A 19,735-nucleotide genomic window follows, 5' to 3' on the forward strand; every position below is an offset into this window, starting at 1 on the left:
TCACAGCTTTGCAGGGCTGATTTGTCCTTTGTTTATTCAATCTGTGTTTCAGTGTTGTCCATCTTCCTCCCATTCTTGATAACCCTCACTTGTGATTCATATTCACTAATTTCAATGTTTTCACTTGTGATCTATAGTTCCTTTGTTTACAGATTGTTTCCTTGTTAATCACCAGGTCAATCATCTTTTGGATTTTTATATTGAACTCAATTCCTTTCTCTGAGCCTTCAAATAATACTTTTTTTGATGTTCTCCCTCCTCATGTACCATATATAGTGTTTTTTGCAATGTAATAAACAAATGATTGATGGTAAATGTAATTATGTGAATGCATTCAAAAAGCCAAGCCTGATTTGTACAGGCAGACAGTGAGCCATGATGAGCCTATTGTCATTCTGATGTGAGTCATCTCATATCACAACAAGGTGAGACAACTCACTGGATAAATGGATGACTTACCTGACTCAAAAAATAGGTGTGCCATCACCTTGAGGATAGGTGGTTGTGTTAGGTGGTGCTTCCACTGGCGGTCATGTGTAACTCACAAAGAGTATGCTCTTATGAACAGTACATGTTTGAATGGCAGAGCAGGAATCTATTTTGTAATGTCTCATTGTAGTAGTAGTTATTTACATTCACCTTTATCACTTTTGTGGTGCGCTTATATGCGCAGATTATAGTAATGAGATGAATGCGTAGCTCAGGTTTGGCACTTGAGGGAAAACACCGGAGGCCGCTGAAGTGAGGTGGTCAACAAGTTACATTTCCTGGTGTACTAGTTTCCTATCAGTTTGCTGTTCAGTTAGTGTAATATGCAGATCAGCAATTTTGCACTTTAAAAAAAGGGAAACTGCTGTTGCGTATTAACAGGATTCAAAATATATCTTATGACGCTATTGTTTTTACTATTGAGCATTGAGGGAGATGCTAGTTACACTAGTTTTAAAAAAAATTGTCAAAAAAAAATTATTGAGCAGGGGCCCAAGCCTGGTGATTGAGCATTTTTAATTGAAAGTGGTGCCAAAGCATAACCAGATTCAAAAAAAGAAGCAAAAAGCCTGCAAGCAGTGCTGATGCTGTGTGGGCTCAGCTTGATTCAGATAATCTGTAGATCACCATCCAATTGTAATCAAAAATGCTCAACCACAAAGCTTGGGCCCCTAGCGTAAGGGTGGCTGGGTGGCAAATGCGTGAGCTGAAGGTCTTGCTTATAATAATCACGGACTCCCCTTGTCGTCTTGTCTCTCTCCAGCTCTCGCCACATTGGAGGTTATCGAAGGTGGTGGTTGGTTGACCTTCAATATGGAGAAGTTGACCGCACATTCTACAAGGGCCTACAAGGCGGGTAGAATCTGCCAAATGAGGTCGAGGTGGGAGCGCGCTCATCTCCGGATGTGTCATCTGAAATGAGTGGTGGATACTCAGGCGGGAGCTGGGAAAGTGGTTGTGGCTCGATTCGGCTCGTGGCTTGGACTCGCTCGCCAATCACAACAGAGTATGCTCTCGAATCGGTAAACGCAAGGTTAAAACAGTATGAATCTCTGCGAGTGACGACCCTTTATCGCTGATTTCCTTCAAAACTTGTTTTGCGATGACTTCGGATAGCGAAGTTATGCAAAAACGTTGTGATGTACGTTCACGACATGTGAGAATCTAACAAGAAAATACCTGTCATTTTGTGATTGATATTCCTGATTTCACATCATATGTCCTGGGCACCACCCGAGTCGACTTCGACCTTTTGCGAAAGATACATTGATTCTTGAAGACATATCCCAGGAAGAAAAAGAAGGCAAGAAAAGAAACCATTCAACAATACACTCCCGTCTTTCGCAATTTAAGAATACTTTCTCCTTAACCAGCCTTAACGCTTTTTTTCACAAATCGAGGAAAGAGTAAGGTGTAATCAATTCAAATCAAATTGATGCTAGAAGATATTGAGTGACTTGCGTTTTGTACTTCATATTCCTTTCGGCCGCTCAACTTGAGTATATCTCTTTCCTGAGAAGTTAGAACCGAATCAAATCCCTTATTTTCCTTTATAATTTCAAAATCAAAGTCCAATCCTTTACCGTTGATTTTAGTTTAATGGCCTGATTGTTGTTTTGGATCTCCACCATTCCAACGACTCCACACAGTACTTTCATTCTTTCTTTCCAGTCATTCTTTTATCCTTTCGAAAGCTGTTTTAAACAGCCTACGAATGGAAAAACTACGAAGAGGTCAATTCGCTTCGAATCCTGCTATCTCAAATCAAATTGAGCTCCTCAGAACTCGAGCTGTTGAATCTGAAGATGAGCTGTCGAAAATGGATAAAAGGCAAAACCCCGATCATCCGAGTCGACCCACAACGGAAAATGCTCATCAAACCACTTCAAAGCCTGCTTCTGATCCCAAAGAGCATGTAAAGTCACCCCCCACTCAGAAGAAATCTCAAAATAAACAACATAACGAACCGACCAAGCCACATAAAACAACACATACAGCTACAAACAAAAAAGAACAACATCGTCCAAATCACTCTCATAATCAACAAGCTAATCAGAAGCACGTTCCTCAGCGACAAGGATCTAATCAAAAACATGTCCCTTCGACAAAACATCCCAATAATCATAAACAACATCCTCCACCACATCAACCAGTAGCTGCCGTTCAACACAAAGCTCCACCGCCTCCAGCAGCTCCAGTTCACCAACCAGTAGTCAAACCAGCTGTAGTTCCACGTCCACACAATGTTGCCCCAGCCCCCGTTCAACAGGACAAAGTTTTACCACCACCTCAGGTAGCGGCTCCCTTGCCAGTTGGCAATCAGAACCCTGTTCCCATTCGTAAGTTCAAGTTTTGATTGACACTTCATTCAATCGGCCTGAGCTAACTTGCAGGATGTAAATGCATCTGATAGCTGTACCGATCGTGAAACCAGAAAACACATCGGACAAGGCTCTTCCAACCTTACCAGTGGTTTCTGCGGTCACTACGCCTAACAATAGCGCCACTGTTCCTGTGCAGGACGAGGGGAAGAATACCAGTCAAGGATCTAGTTACTCTACGCTTGCGGTACAGAACGGTAACAATACTCACAATTCCAATGTCACCTCACCTTTTGTTGATCCGACTCCACCGGAAAAAGTTTGGGGTCAATCTGCGATCTCTGACTCAACTACCACCGGACTTTCAAAGGCAGAAAAGGCTGCCGTGATTTTTTGTGTACCGCTGGGTGCTCTAATCTTATCTGCGGCTTTGTATAAACTTTGGAAAATCCGACGTTCTAAGCGTTCTAGAGTTGAGAGTATTTTAGTCACAAGATCTAGACCTACTACAATCTCGGACGTGATTGGTGGTCATGAAGCTGAAGAAAGTAGCTTTGGTCATCATTCTGCATTTCATTCTATGCAAAACGGATCACAACGTAATTCATCGTACCATTCGGCTAATACTCCACCTATGCCGATCAATGTGGCGATGCCTATGATCAACCGTGGAAGTGATGAAAAATTGAAAGAGAAGCCGATCAATCGTAAACATGAATTAATGGAACCTAATTTGAATATTCGAGGCAATGATTTAGCTTTCATCCGTCAAAGTGAAGAAACTGGTTATGAAGACAGTTTGGAGACTCGAGTAATGAGTCATGATGCAAATTCTCAAAGTGGTAATATTGCTATTGTTGCTAGAACCTTTGACCCATTTCTTCCGGATGAACTTGTGATCAACGTGAGTCAATTAAATTTCATGATCATGTTTTTATGCTTGATTTTGTGAACTAATTTCACAACGTTGTCAATTTCTTCTTTTGCTCTGATAGCCCGGTGACCGTGTTAGGGTAGAAATGGTATATGATGATGGTTGGTGTTTTGGTACGAATTTAGACGCAGATCGTCATAGAACGTCAGGAGGAAGTGCGGTCGTTTCGACTGGTGTCTTTCCACAAGACTGCTTGCAAAGACCAACAGATACAGATTCGGTCTCAGATAGAAGTCTTCCCGATGCTAATGCATCATGCCTGAATACATATCATACTTTCGGTAATCCTGAATCTGGTACCATAGAATGTCTTGAAACTACACAACAATCACCAATTCACTTTACTCCCAGATCCAACAAAGTCCCAGATAACCTCAAGAGTGATCAAACACCAAAGCCGACTCCTACTAAATCTTTGTCTGAAAAACCACCACGTGTTAGTAGTATGATTCAGGACCGCGACACTCAACTGCTTCAAGAGCTGGATACGGCTCTTAATCTCTAGATGAATTTTTGGTACAACTTCAAGTTCAAATAGAGATACTTCAAGGAGTCACAAATGGCTTCTCACAGACCTCCAACTACTTGTTCGATTTTTTACTTTTCACCTTCATCGCGTAATCAACTGGATATAAGTCCAGCGATACAGCTAATCTCTCTCTGTGGTTAGTGACTTATTCAAATGGACTCGTGGGTTCAGCATCCAGAACATCTTTCGGACTGTAGATCTGAAGCAGTCAGGTTTGTGTGAAGAAGTCAAGATGTTTTAGATTCTCGGTCCTTTTTTCTTTTTGAGTTCAAGCTGCAACTTGATCAACTTGACCTGTTGAACGATCTTATTGATATGGTCTTGGAGCTCTCCTTGATCTTCCCTTGAATATTTTCTATCATCTTTCATCATTTACTATATGCTAGTAAAAATCGCATCCTGTTTCACTTCTCTTGATTTTCATGACTCTTGAGATGTGCTTTGGATCAGGAGTAATTCTATGCATTTTATTTCTTTCTGACATATTTCGATCAATCTCGACTTTAATCCTCGTTCTTATACTCGTTTTTCTTTGTTGGTGATTGTGGATCAAATTTTCAATGACACATCTGGTTGTTCTTCTAAATCCTATGTGATCAAATACGCTCGTTTACATCATTTGATTGTTTTTTGACTAAAGGATATCTACCATTACCTTTTTGTCGAATGCGTCCCACTTTTCCCCTCTTCCCCTCTTCCCCCCTTCCCCCCTTCCTATCGCTGTTCACGTGTTTCTTTCTTGTTGATCTATTTGTAATTTCTTTCGCAAAAATTACAATTTGTGGTCATTGTTTTCAATTTTGAAATCTTGAGTCCCTGGAAATTGATTTGAAAGTTGTTGTGTTGCATATTCTTTTGTGTATGTATTTTGGGATCATCCTTTTTTAACAAACTTGAACGCATTTATCAATGAGTTTAGAAAAGCGAGCATGCATAGATCTTGAGGATCCGATAGCGGTTAGAGAATATATGGAAAGATGATACTTGTCTCCTCCTGGGCTTTTGATATCACTACTTCTTGGGCTTGACTCTGAGGATCACCTGAAGAAAAACAAGGGTGATGAATACTAGATCAAAAACCACAGTTGTAAACATTCTCAAGTTGCTGGGGTGCACTGACCTGCCAATGACTTGTGATTGGGGGCTGTGAATACAATTGAAGGATAGATTTAGCTAAGCACAGACCACACTATGAGGCCAATTGAATAGTGATGGCAAAGCACAGCGGAATTTCTGGAAGAAGTCTTCACATCCACTTTGGGTTCAGATGAGCCCTGGGTACCAGTCAAACAAGGAGAAAAACAATTGGTTGCCAGGTGTGGGAGTGGAATGGCAGCCTGCATAATTTGGTTAATAGTTCAGATTTGCTTAGGTACAGACCAGGCCAAGGTGAGAATCTACAATGAGAGCTGGACTGGATATGTTTTGTGTCTAGGATTGACTATAGCCATGAACCTCAACTGTAGACAAAACAAATGGTCTTGAATTGGGAATCTGTAGGGGGGTGTTGTATCACCAGTGTTTGATTCAGTTTCACACAGTCAGTCAGAAGTTAGAACACATCATTACTTAAGTAAAAGGTTCAATGTATGCATGTATTGTTGTTATATGTAATATGTCATCATGTCTACAACATCACATACAACCAGTATTACTCTTACCTCATATAAGCATATCTATTTCAAACATCTCTATATTAGTTTCTATATCTATTTGTTCTCTTCACACCACCAGTTGTCTGGGCACAAGTTGTTTCCACTTCATCCCAAACTTGGATCAACTCATCCAGATCCTATCAATATATATTTGTCTACGTTTCATATAAGTATAGTATCTAATTGTGTTGATTCCTATCATGTACAACACACTGTATCCTTCCAAGTGAAATATGATGATGCTTTTATTGATGGTTGCCCCAAACAAAATTTGGACCTTCAAAAGCTCAAGTGTCTCCCCCTGTTTATTGAAGTGAAATTGTGCCAGGTGATTGATACATGTGATTATGACTTCTAAGGGATAAGTTCCATTGTTCTATGCTTCCTAAAGGGATGCCTTGAATTGCAGTTTGAGTCTCCATGTATTCCTCTGAACCTGGCTTGCTTTGAGTTACTGACTTCATCCATGAATTAAACAAATAAGTAATACACTGCTTTGGAAATTTATTCTTACTCTTGTACCCAACAAGCCCATGAAAAAGAGCTTCAGGATTATCAGCTTGAGTGCCACACTCAAATTGTGCTGAATCATAGTTGAAGATGTTTTGAGAATCTTTTGTATGAAAATTTAACAACCTCCATTCAGAAAACTTCTTCTTGAGAAAATTCCATGCATTCATTATCAACCTCTCAAGTTGGGAATCAGTGAAGTGTTGTTTGTTCAGAACCCTTATCATGCCTAGTACCACAACAGTAACTCTGTACTCTGCCATGCTGACAGCTTTTGCTATGATACCCATCTCGTGGACCACTTCAGGTGCTATATCTTTTAGATGTGGATGTCCATTCATTGCCAAGTATATCTGATTTAGATCCCTGATCAGGTCTTCAAAGAAAATATGAACAGCTCTACACATTTCTCTGCCAATGGGTGTATGAAACTGTGCAGCATTGGAGCTCAGGAACAAGACATCTTGTGGTGATTTGGCTGTATCTCCATATGAATACCAATACTTTCTTGAAAACTGCTCTGCTCCCCAGAATGCATGGTTCCTGATATCTATCCTTCCATAAAGCCCACCTTGAAATGAGTTTGAATCAGCTTTACATACATCCACAAGTCTTTGTATATGTTGAGATATTCCATGCCTAGGTATGCCAGTGGTTTTTCTATTTTGTGACCAATATAAGGCAAGTAAATAAGCCAGCAAGAAAGGTACTTTATTGGGGTGATTAATTCTCTTCAGATACCTCAGGTGGAAATAAGGTTCCAATGCATATTGTGATTCAAATTTAATATCTTCCTGCAATGAAAAATCTCCAAGTTCTGCATTCTTCCAGGTCTGAAAGAAGTTTTCAAGGTAATCCCAGCCGTCATTCAAGAGAACTTCAAGATTATCCTTCCGGCTCCCTTCAGCCTCAAAGACCCTTATAAGACCAAGAAATACCATAACAACCCCATAGCTAGCATTCTTCACTGCCTGAGTTGCAGCTTTAATTGCTTCATGCTTATGTCCACATTTGAACTCCAAAGCCTTGTATATTTCATGAAAAGACTCAAATATTAAGTAACAAAGTGTTGGAGACAAATTTGCATTGTGAATCCCAACCTTCTGAAACAGGAAGAACTTGTTATTTGCACTGGGACTCTTCCTGACTTTCCAATAAGATTGTGAATGGACTCTTGGCCTTGGGACCTTGTTTGTAACTTCTTGTAAATTGAGCTTCCTAGGCAAAGGAACCCCCATATCAATTGTCTTAAATATATTTCTATCACTGTTCTCTACAACCTTTTGAATTTGTTTCTTCTTTTTTCTTGATTTGGATTGATCTGAAGCTGGTATCTGTTCCAATCCACTCTCTTCTTCCACTGGTGTTTCTTCTCTTAGGACATTTTCAATTTGTGAGTTTTCAATGGATGTGTGCATGTGTACACTTCCTTTTGATCCTGGAACTTGAGCAAGATAACATGAATCTGAGTAGAAATCTTCTGGTGGATTATAATCTGGAGGATAATCCACTTCCATCCAAGAAGTATCTTCTGAGGGACATTTTGGACTACCCAAAATTCCAGTTTCTAATTGAAGCCCTGTGCATAACCCAAGAGACAAGAACTTCAGAAAGAGTACAAGGAGAGGGATCCATGGCCACCAGGGTTTTAGTTTTCCATGGTTGTAAACTATCATGAATATTGTTGGATATAATGATTTTTCTGTTGCTGTCATGCTGGCACCAAGGAGCAGAGACATCTTTATATGTGTGTGCTAATATGTGATTGAAAGTTAAACCTTATCACATGGAACTGGATGGTGTGGTGATTGGTTCAAACATGTTAAGGATTGAGAATCACCCAGATCAAAATTATATTTCAGTGGGGTATCATTATGATTTTCAGATTTTGGTGGGCTTGATTGTTTTGTATCCTTATCATCTCATTAGCCGCAGTACTGTGAGGGTTGGGTATTCAAAAGAGTACTCAAAGCTCACTAAAATCTGGCAAGGTGGGTTTATAATTTTAAATAATTATAGTATATTTCAAATATAAGGTATTACAATAAAATTATAAGGAAAGAGAGAGGAAGAAAGAGGAGGGGAACTGGTCTGTTTGGATGAATCCAGACAGACTACAGTTAAATGACTCCTAAAAAGGAGGTTCAAGGGATTAATTATAATATTATATAATTATTGAAAGCTGGATCCAGGGCTTTCCTTCAATCTTCAATGGGACTGATTGAAGAGTGATAGAGGTCACAAATCTGGTTGTTATAAAGTCACCAACTTATGGTTGTTCCAAAGGTACACCAACCTTGAGTTGATATAGGTCACTAACCTGTAGTTGTTCTGAAGGTACACTAACCTGTGAGTTGATATAGGTCACTAACCTGTAGTTGTTCTGAAGGTAACTAACCTGATGTTTATTGGAAGGTCACTAACCTGGTAGGGGAGGTCTACTTAGGGGAAGTAGGGATCCAAAAGAGTGAAGAATAAGATTACTTTATCTTTTAGTCAGGAAGCTACTTTAAAGATATGAAGTGAATCACTAGTCTTATATTTATAAGACTTTTGATTATGTACTTCAAAGGAACTTTAAAGGGTTCTTTAAAAGAGATGTGTAATAATAATGCTTGAGGGAAAATCCTTGAAGGCTGAGAGAGGAGGGGTTTATATATCCTCCTCTCCAAACCTAATTGTAATGATATTTGATTGTATCATCACTGTGGTTTAGGGTTTAATAATTACTAGTAATTATTATTATTATTAATATAACATAATTACATATACGTGTTATGTATTTTATGTAGTATAAGCATTTTAACTCTTGACACTGAGTTATGAGGTGTAATTGGTATTTTATTACATGTTACATATGTTTTTAAGTGTATATACATATGTAATTGATGTTTGTATATGTTTTATTATATGTTACATGTGTTTTATAAGCTGTATGTACATGTAATAAGGTTTATAAGTAAAAGTACAATATTATAAGTTAGTTTTGGGTACATGTATATGTACCCAGGGCTGACAAGTACAAACTGACAACATTCATGTCTCAAATCTCCATCTTGATGTGCACAAGGCTTTTCAGGAGACATGATGAGCTCATATTAAGTTTCAATATTGTGGTACCAGCACTTTTTGAGAACAGAGAAGCTTCCAAAAAATTGGCATTCAATCCATTAGCCCCTCTCAAACCTGACCCAGTTCCAAAAATTCCTGGTTGACCCAGTTGTTTTTTGGTGGTAACTTTGTGTATCAAGTGGACATTTTTTGACAGCTCCCAGTCCAAAATTAAACCGGGCCAATTTGGTTTTTTGAACCTGGGTCAGGTTTGAGAGGAGCCAATGACCACAACTCACAAGCTCCAGGGTGGATCAAGCACTAGTCTATGTATGCCTATCACTAAACTAGAGTCTTGAACTGAGCTTCAACAACTATCTGCTTGACTTATGAAAGAATCTCTGGCCCTCTTTCAGACTTTAAAATCATGTTTTTCAAAGTTTCATACAGTTCATACCTTGACTGGACTACCTACCAGATATCTGGTGGTATGTTGTATACAGAACCAATTTTGTGTGAATATGTGTGCCAGCTAGAGTGCATCATTTCATGACTATTAAAAAAATCCTACTGCACAGGGGCTGCTTGATTGGGTTGCTGGGAGTTTTTTGCAGGATTTCCATATACAGTCATGGAACTTTAGCAAAAAATTCAAAAGCACTGTTTGTGGGTGCAGTGGTAAATGTCCTATGTTTCCCATCTGCATCTGGAATACCTGATTGCTTGGGCAAGAGCAGAGAAATACTTACTCTGACATAACCTGAGTCAACCACAAGAGTCACAATGGTTTCAAAAATGAAATCCATAGGGTTATTTCACCTAATATGTCTATTATGTCAACTGTTAGCTTGTGAGTCTTTCCATTGTTGAAAACATCTGTGAGTGGTCTATGTGAAATCCACAGAACACCCCCAACACCTTCACCATGATAAGAATTGTGGTACATCACCAACTTGGTTGGTCCAAAGTGAACACTGTGGATGATAGACTATACCCAAAGGCATGACAGTACTGTTGTTTTTCATGATACATTGGAGATATCTCATGTGGCTGTTTTTGGGAGTTATCCTTATGTCAAAGATACTGTTTCTTTGACACATGCAGTGGACAAGCTGAAGAATTGGAAATTTTTCTTTTCACCTCTTTGCTTCTGTTCTCCAGATGTCGAATCTCCCTGCCATCTCTGATATCTCACTCATTTGGACCAGCAGTCTATATCATCTCACATCCTCACAACTTTTCTCATACTCCTTTTTTAGAGCCCACCCACCACCAAGAAGGAGGTTTCAATCCAAGGTTGTAGCATAAGTCACCCCAACAGATTGGATTTGGTGACAGAGTATCTATTTTTGAAATCTTTTTTTTGAGATCTACTTTTTTTATCCAAGATTCTTACCATGTGTCTGTATGTCCAAATGTTGTTGTTTGTTTGTAGATAGGTTTGCCTAGCTCACTGTTCACAACACCGGGCCGCTGCGCTGCGCTGCGTAACAGCAACGGGGGGTTGCGGAGCAGCGCAACCTATCAGATTTCAAGCCATAATGGGCAGCGCAGTCAGCAACCGCGCTGCCCGTTGCGTTACCGTTGCGCAACCGGGGGGACAGGTGGGACAGGTGGGACGGCATAGCATTTGATTGCATCATGTTTATTAGGGGTGTACTACGTGTATATTGAAAGAAAGAAACTTTTTTTTAAACTGATTCGATTCATTTACCCATTTTGGTCTTCAACTTCCCACCAAAAGTCTTGATTGCATCGTTTACCTCGGTATACTTATGTGCTAAAGGCACCTCTTGAAGGATCCAAAGCCTCAATCCCACACAACATTCAATAGTTCGTGGGATTAAAGATGCACGGTCGGATGAGCATATATCTGCTGCAGCAGAGAAAGTCCATTCAACTGTGGCTGAGCTCGCCGGAAGAGACATATAGTCTCTGGCTAGAGCAGCCAAAACTGGAAAGACTGTACTGTTTGCCTGCAAAGAACAACATAAAGCAATGATGAATAAATTGATCATGCAAGGTTTTATATGAGAAAAACAAAAAAAATACCTTCCACCATGGCAAGATTGCTATGCTTTCACGGGCGTTGTCTTGGGCAGACATTGGATGTGACACCTTCAGGTAGGCTGCGACTTCATCTACCTCAACCTTGGGCTCTTGAGCTGTGAATAGCTGAAACACGCTATTGACCAAATGAGAGTCCGAGTTTTCCTTGGCCGGGGCTGGATTATTCTTGGGCTTAGCGGCTGACACCAGTTCTTTACGTTGCTTGTCAAATTTTGTTCGAAGGAGGTTTTCCGCACGGATGGTGTGGGGACTTTGAGCCCCAAAAGCCTTCTTGTAGAACTCGAGTCAAAAGAACGGGTTGAGGAGACTTGCCATTACAGTGGTATCGCATCGTAAAGCTTCTTCACGGTATTTATCAACACGAGATTGCATCGAGATAATCATTGGTAAGAGTGCATCACCCACTTGAAGGTCCTTTGCACGACTTGCAAGGTGCACCTTGAGTGCGTAGAACTCGGGAATGACCATCGATCTGGTGGGCCCATCCCCCTCCATTTGTTTGGTCAGGTTGAGGAAAGGCTGATGAGAAGCAAAATCATAAGTAAAAGAGTCCGACTTAGGAGTTGGTAAAGGTCATGGACTCACAGCAAGTTCATTAGTCAATTCCTCGAGGGAATTCCAGTTGTCCGGTGAGAAGTAAATCTCGTGGAAGTATCCACGAGGTTTTTGGGAACTCCTGTTGCGTCTCTTCCTACTACGCACATGTTCCAAGTCCTCAGCAAGAAGTTTGTTGACCACCTAACATGTGACAAGTGTATCATGTCAGCGCTAAAATACTATGGGAAGCAGGAAGATAAACCCACCTTCTGTGCCTGCACCAACCTGTTGAGGGAGTCAAATTCCGCGTTCCATCATGTGGCGTTGTAGCCCGGAATCAAAGGCAACAGTTTGAGATTGAGAGCCTTTGCCTTCCTCGCGAAATGTCGCCTCCAAGCCGCTGATTGAGCCACTCTGCGCGATATGAAGTTAGCCTACAAACAAAAAGAAAATAGCAGTCAGTTCCAATTTGGAGATCGATATGACCTTAAAGCGATATGTCAACTCACCTTACTGATCAAAACGTTGAGCTTGTTTGTGTGCTGTTTGGAAGTGGTGTTCTTGAAACACTCAGCACCTGAAGGCTCAGGTGCAGCTGCTGATTCAAGAGGGTCCTCCGCATCGTGATTATCCTTGACATCTTCATCATACTCTGGAGCCGAGAGTATGACCTCATGTTGTGAATCATGGTCAGTCTCGTACTCATCTTCTTCATCAGGTGTAACTTCAAGGTCGTGATCAGATTCGTCAGTATCGATATTGATGACTTTGGGTTGCTCTTCGCCTTCGTCTTTGTCTTCTTCGGCAATGACGGGCAACTTGCCAGTGATTGGAAAGGCTCCAAGGGTTGACTCACGCAGCTGGGTTCGTGATGGGGAAGTTTGTCCGAGTTTGGCTAGACCTCCTTTAACGGTGCAAGATATCTTGTGGAGGAAACACCGTGCATAGTCCGTTCTAGGGCTCCATGTGTAAGATCCTGTGGTAGAATTCGCATTGGTGTGTGATGCGTCAGGAAGTTTGTCTTCGGAAATTCGGAATTGAGTGTCCATCTCTTCGGCCATAGTTATGTTGTTCGAACCGGAATCGGTGACCTGGGCGAGCATGTGGTGGAATCAAAAGGGGAAACCATATCTAAATTAGTTTATTGTTCTAATGAAATATGGAAAAAAATGAAATACTCATCTTGTAATGAAGCTTATGCTTCTTCAGTGTGAACACCAACCAAGGGACGACTTGGTGTGGAGTTCCACGAGCTGAGTAGTTGTGTAATGAGGGTGGAAAATGCTTATAGCGGGGAACCACGAGAGTGGTTCCTCCCAGAATTGAGTTGTAGAAAGATTTGCATAATACTCTACAACTCACCGCTCCCTAAAGGATAAGCTTCTCTGCACCATAACACAACTCAGCTCTCTCTTTCAAGTTTCAAAAGTTTATTTCATTAATCTTTAAATTTCCACCCACCCACCCGGCAAAGTCGCAGGCGCCAGGTTTGAGAGATGAGACATTTTTCTCATCAACGCAAACCTGGAGGCCCTGCGGCGGCGCCCCCCCCGTACCTTAGAGTGACATAGAATCTTATGTTAGTCTAAGGGGGTAGGCGGAGATATAGATGATGTAATCAACATCGAATAACAAACTCCAGTAGAGTGGATAAAGTGAACCAACGGTTGAGCTAAACATTTGCCGTTGTGGTGCCAAGCAATCAGCTTGAGTGTAAGATGTCGCACTTGAAATCACCAGTTGTCGTCGATGAAAGCCACCAAAGCCCCTAGGAAGGCATGGATGTTGTTGGCAGTGGTCCAACCATTGTGAATCAGGGTAAACCTGCCCTTGTTCCTCTGCCACAAACACTATGTCAGTGAATTTGATCTTGGAAGGAGAAGGAGATAGTTGTCAAATACATCACCAATAGACTTACCAAGATCTCTTTCAATACGGTATCTTGCAATGACGTATACATCCCGGCTGCCTCTCTGGCCACCCAAGTTCGTCCAAAGATTTTGATGTTGCTTCTGATATATCGGAACGCCAGGCGGAGGTGGTAATCCTCGATACGGCTCCAAGGCAACGCCCCAGCGAGAATCCACACCGCAAGGATCTGATTCAAGGTTTCGTTTTTGAACTTAACCTTGGATTCTTTCGGATCAAAAAACTCCATCATTTGGCGTTGGCTTTCAGCTTTCTGCTTGCGTTCTTCATCGTAAGCTGAAGGCGGAAGATTTGCACCTGCGTCAATAGCATGCTGGTGTGCTGTACATACTGGTTGACGGCGAGTGACGGTGATGTAACCGTCTCAATGTGCCTTCAGGTTGCCGTTTGAGTCCAAAGATACTCGGCATGTTTGGCCGCACCAAAGGCAAGGATAAGATTGAGGTCTCTGGTCTTTGTTCTACCGACACGGTAGGACAAAGTGGTAAAAATGAAACACTATGAGATTCAAATAAGAGAATATAAAGGAAAAGACAAAGTTAAACTTAAACTCACATTGTTCTTTCCGAATTCCGGTTCACCAAAGTAATCTATAACCGCATCATACTCTAACTCTTGATCATCTTTCACTTTGAGAACCTTTGCTTGCTTGGCTTGTTGGCGCTGGGTGAGTCCATCATCCAAGTCTTGATTCATCTCGGTGTCCGAAGGTACACCTTCTTCGGTCAGCTGGTCATATATTAGATTGACACTGCTGTTAGTGATGTGGAATAACTGTTATCGCAAGTTCAAAAGAACTTTGCTTTCCTGAGGCTGTGTGTTTTTTGATTTGCTGGCCCTAGTCCTTTTCTTGGAAGTGATCGTCTGCGAGTTAGGCACTTCGCTTTTGCCTGAATTCTTTGCATCCTTAGATTTTTGACTCGATTTCTTCTGGCGAGACGTAGTAGATGATTGTGAATGTTGTGGAAGAGTTATAGTGATTCTGCTATCAGCCAAGGGCTGAATCATGGTAGAGAGACTTTTACGAGGAGTCGGTGGACGGCTGGAGCGACGTAAAGGAGTGGAAGACACATTATTCTGAGATTGTGAGGTATTATCCAGATCACGTTCGTCACCTGGGCTACTAGCCATGACGATTGAATAAGAAATAAGTTTGAAAGGATGAAAACCCGATAGAAAGTGTTGAAGGCTGGGCGATGGAGGGGAACTTGATATTGCCAACTTCCGGGACAAGGAAGGTCTGAAACGTTCGGGAATGAAGCATAGGGCTTCTTCAATCAAGGGTGATATCATCACCCTTGATTTGTTGAGGTGGATTTGCCTTTTTGAGATTAGTTGGGGTTGCTGATGAAGTGAGGTTGTGATTTAAGGTGAGAATGTGCTGATTGGTCAATGGATCGATGGGCAAAGGGTTGTACCATTAAACCCTTTGCCCAGCTACCCGGCCCGCTGCGGGGTTGCGCTGCCCGAGCCACGGCTGCGTCCGCACCGCAACCCCTTGGTTTTCAACTCAAATTGAGCAGCGCAGTTGGCAGCTGCAGAAACGCTGCGGTGCGGCACATAGCGGCTGTGGTGCGTTCCACTGCGTTGCGCGATTTTGGCAGCTCAGTGGCCCGGCGTTGCTGTTCAGAGCTCCCCCTCTGCAGTTTCTGGTGGTTTGATCCTACCCCCCTCAGCTCATCTTTGGGCAGATGCCCCCCAAGAAGTTCAAACCTCCCAATACTTGGAATGTTCTGGTTTACCTAGGCCATACAAAATACACATAGAGTCCACATCTATTACATTTGCAAATCAAAATAATATGTAATTAAATTTGATTACCTCATCTGATATCACTAAAGTTGAGAATGGAACATTAGGGGGTTTCAAGTCAAAAAATCTTTGTGAAACTTTTCAAAAAACAGACAAGTTTTTTAAATTTTACAGTGTTTTTTTTATGCAAATATATGGTCAACAGCATTTAGGACACCTAAAAAGGTGTCCTGATTTTTTTAAATTTACAGTATATTTTGCAACATTGGACAACTTGTTGGACTGTAAAATACTGTAAATTTCTTGACTTGGAACCCCCTATCGATTCAAGATAAATCACCAAAGGACCAACAGTGAATTGATTCTGTGGTGAATTCTGATGATTATATTGTTAATTGTCAATCATGTCCTTATCTTTCTTTGCTAATGACCAATCATCCTTTTCAATTTCATTGATATTGTGCAAAAAAAGTTGATTCAATGAGAAAGTTAAACCCAGTTCTTTTTTTCCAGGTCTGTCAAAATAAATGAGATTTGATCCCTCTAGAATAAGGGGGTTTCAAGTTAAAGGTTGTCATGTATTTTACACTAACCCTAACCCTAACCCTAACACATTCGGGGTTGGGTGAAAGGCCAACCAAGGTGTAGCCAGCAGTTCTGGCGCCATAGAATATGTAGGAATTCAGCTGAATTCAGCCACATTGTATCAACAAATGTCACAGATTTACTTTGCTGAGCTACCCAGGGCTAAGATAGAAATCTATGGTGTGTTGACGGATAGCTGTGACAGGAATCAAGCCAGCCAAACAAACAGGCTTTTCAAAAGCCTCTTTGTTTGGACAGACAAGTGTTTTTGAGCTGGTAGGCGGGTAGACTCAAAGAAAGGTGCGCTGGGCTTAGGGCACGTTCACTTAAGGAATTTCTGACCAAAAATCACATTCTGTAAAATTTTTAAAGCAAAAATGAAACATGCGCCACCAAATAGACACTTTAAAATTTGCAGAATGTGATTTCTCACCAGAAATTGCTTAAGTGAACGTGCCCTTAGTGTCACACCACCCAGTTTTTGATTCTTCCAGAAAGATGAGAAAAAAATTTTGCTGGCTTTGATGTTCTTTGAACAGTGGCTGATATTCAATCCCTTTTGAATTAAATCAGATTTAAACTACAACTTGGGTCACCATCAAGCAGTCTCTGCCCAATCCCTAATGTTGTGAAATATCCAAATTTGTAAATGAAAACCAAACTTGAAACTCATTAATAGTGATGTTTAACTATAACTTTCACTTATAAAAAACTTTGTCTAAGGTCCACTCACATCAGGGTGGTTCAGGTCAAACAATTTTACAGCTTTGACTGTAAAAAAGAAATCCCAAATCCATAAATTCATAAATTCTTGTATAAATTTTATGAATTCAGGATTCCATTTATGTAACAGCATTCCAAATTTGTAAGACCAGCCAATTTCCAGCCATACAAAAACCCAAAGAACTATCAAAACAAGACAAATAATGTGAGGTGAACAAGTAAAGAAAGCTATCAAGACTGATACAATAAGTAGCAAACACTGGCATAAGAAAACAGATTATGAGTCAATGGCTTTTCAAGAAGCTGTTGATCACTGTTGACCATCTTTTTTTTTACAGAACAGGAGAACCTTTTACAGAGCAGAGTACCATAAAAAGATTTCCCCGATTTGTTAAGGAGACACCTTAAAAATCTTGACCTGAGTTCGCCTATTGAGCCTTTAAATTATAAACCAACCTATGTACACCAAAAGCTTGATTTCAAACTTTTACAAGTCAAGAAGAATCCTATATGACGATGAATTATTGAATCTATGAAAAACCACCACAAAGAAAGCATAAGAGATTATTACATGATCTGATCATTTTATCCTATGGTACACAAAACAACTTCAAAGCTATGTAAAGAAGTAACTGCTGATCAACTCCTCTTACTTCATATTTCTAATCAGACAAACACAAGAACTGACCAGTCAACATTGAAAAAGAATCCCTCAAGAGCCTTGAAGCCATCACAAAGCTGACCAAACCTTGCTCACAACCATTGATCTCGTCGTTTTTCACTTTCATCACGCTCCAGATCTATTCAAGGCATGAATGCTTCTCAATCCATCTAATCGTATCAGCAATCAAATAAAGACTACCACAAACAACGACCAATTCATCTTGACGTGCCTGATCTCTAGCTTGACTCAAAGCGTTTCCTAACTCATCAAATACTAATCCTTCTTGGATAGGTATAGACAAATCAACCATAGATTTCATGATCTGATCAGGTTCAACTGGTTTAACCCAACTCATTCCAGTTTCGATTCCAGGTGATTTAAAACGAGTGATAAAAACCTTAGGTTGATGAATTTGATAATTTAATTTACTTAAGATCGATCGAATCATTTCCGTCGGATCACGTGGTGAACTAAAGCCGATGATCAATGTGATCGGTCGAGATTCTGATGAGATCACTTGACTTAAACATTTCGCTCCAGCCGGGTTATGAGCTCCATCAAGTAAAAGTGAGACTTTTGATCCAGAAGGATGAGCCGGTGGTAAAGAAGTCCATTCTAATCTACCTCTCCATCGAGTCGAAGCTAAACCGGTTTGGATGACTTGATCCGTTAGTTTTCCCCTTAAACTCGGTAGTAATTTAAGTGGATGTGGATGTGATCGTAGAAGAGAGCATAAGAGGACAGTTGTATGTATGTTGTTAGATTCGTAATGAGCTAATGGACGAGAAAGAGATTCGAGAAGAATCGATCCTGAATTGTTTTGCCCATCAAAAGGTATGAGTTGAGTTGAAGTATGAAGGAATGATTCAGCTGGTTTAGTAGGTATTTCGATTTTTTTAACTTTAGCTTGGGTTCCAAAAGGTTTAGATTGAATTTGCTGAACAACAGGATTAGTCAAAAATAAATCAGAACCAGTAGACTGAGTATGAGTCTTGAAGATTTCACGAATCGAATGATTTGGATCTTCAATTGATTGATCGGCTAAAACTAATGGAACTTCTTGCTTTGCAATCCCAGCTTTCACCTTTGCAATCTCTTCTAAAGTATTACCTAAAAAAGTTTGATGATCAAGACTGATTGAACTAACCACACTGATCAAAGTATTTGAAGTAGAACAAACATTGGTAGCATCATTCATTCCACCTAATCCTACTTCAATTATAGCTATATCTAAATCTGATTCGTTTGTAGGTCTATGAGCAAATAATTCAAATGCGATTGCAGTAAGGATCTCAAATCCAGTGGCATTAATCTTTTCAGACTTTGATAAACTTTCAACCTTGGCTTTAATGTTTTCAAATTCGATTAAATTAACTTCTTGACCATTTAATCGAATCGAATCTGATAATCTTAATAAATATGGACTTGTAAATCTACCTACTTTATAACCTGCATTGGTTAAGATTTCATCCAAATATGCACATATTGAACCTTTACCATTCGTACCTCCAACATGTATGATGGGAATTTTTAGATGAGGATCTGAAAGTCGTGAAAGAAGTGAAGTGATTCGTTCGAGTCCGAGTTTGATAGACATGAGGATTGAGATTGGTTAAGGAAGCGAGACAAGCTTGAAATCGATCATGGAAGCTTGGAACGCTGAACCGTCAAAACTGATCATGAAACCTCAAAACCTGTAATACAGTCTACAGAACTGCGGTAAGACTTTGAACCACGACTCAGCCCTTACCTTTTTCTCCTATTAAAATCTTTCCATCCTCTTGCGCTGAACCCGACCGCCACCGCAATCCAATAGTCTTTCTCCTCAACACAGCACAACTTAACCCAGTGCGCGTCATCGTTCATCATGGAAAAGGTTAGTAATCTTGATCTAACCAAATCAGTCTTCCGAATCCCCTCACTTCGACTCTCTTAACATGATGAATATTTTAGTTATCCCTGTCTAACTACTCATAACGAGTGTCT

General features: G+C 40.5%; 4 protein-coding genes across 4 annotated transcripts; 1 reads left to right on the forward strand and 3 right to left on the reverse strand.

Moving 5' to 3' along the window:
- Positions 1-1,406: 1,406 nt before the first annotated feature.
- MELLADRAFT_107604 (uncharacterized protein) lies at positions 1,407-4,249 on the forward strand (the record flags this gene model as incomplete). Its single annotated transcript, XM_007411213.1, has 4 exons — positions 1,407-1,522; positions 2,161-2,828; positions 2,903-3,714; positions 3,806-4,249. The coding sequence occupies 4 exons, from the start codon at positions 1,407-1,409 to the stop codon at positions 4,247-4,249; spliced, it is 2,040 nt and encodes a 679-aa protein (XP_007411275.1).
- Positions 4,250-6,233: 1,984 nt separating this feature from the next.
- On the reverse strand, positions 6,234-8,153 carry MELLADRAFT_107605 (uncharacterized protein; the record flags this gene model as incomplete). Its single annotated transcript, XM_007411319.1, has 1 exon — positions 6,234-8,153. One exon carries the CDS (start codon positions 8,151-8,153, stop codon positions 6,234-6,236), a length of 1,920 nt encoding a protein of 639 aa, XP_007411381.1.
- A 4,240-nt stretch (positions 8,154-12,393) lies between these two features.
- Positions 12,394-14,435, reverse strand: MELLADRAFT_64146 (uncharacterized protein; the record flags this gene model as incomplete). Its single annotated transcript, XM_007411318.1, has 4 exons — positions 12,394-12,510; positions 12,606-13,019; positions 14,015-14,322; positions 14,357-14,435. The coding sequence occupies 4 exons, from the start codon at positions 14,433-14,435 to the stop codon at positions 12,394-12,396; spliced, it is 918 nt and encodes a 305-aa protein (XP_007411380.1).
- A 3,450-nt stretch (positions 14,436-17,885) lies between these two features.
- Positions 17,886-19,608, reverse strand: MELLADRAFT_116823 (uncharacterized protein; the record flags this gene model as incomplete). Its single annotated transcript, XM_007411317.1, has 2 exons — positions 17,886-19,291; positions 19,500-19,608. 2 exons carry the CDS (start codon positions 19,606-19,608, stop codon positions 17,886-17,888), a joined length of 1,515 nt encoding a protein of 504 aa, XP_007411379.1.
- Positions 19,609-19,735: the final 127 nt, after the last annotated feature.

Source organism: Melampsora larici-populina, assembly GCF_000204055.1.
Source record: "Melampsora larici-populina 98AG31 unplaced genomic scaffold MELLAscaffold_24, whole genome shotgun sequence".
Taxonomy (NCBI): domain Eukaryota; kingdom Fungi; phylum Basidiomycota; class Pucciniomycetes; order Pucciniales; family Melampsoraceae; genus Melampsora; species Melampsora laricis-populina.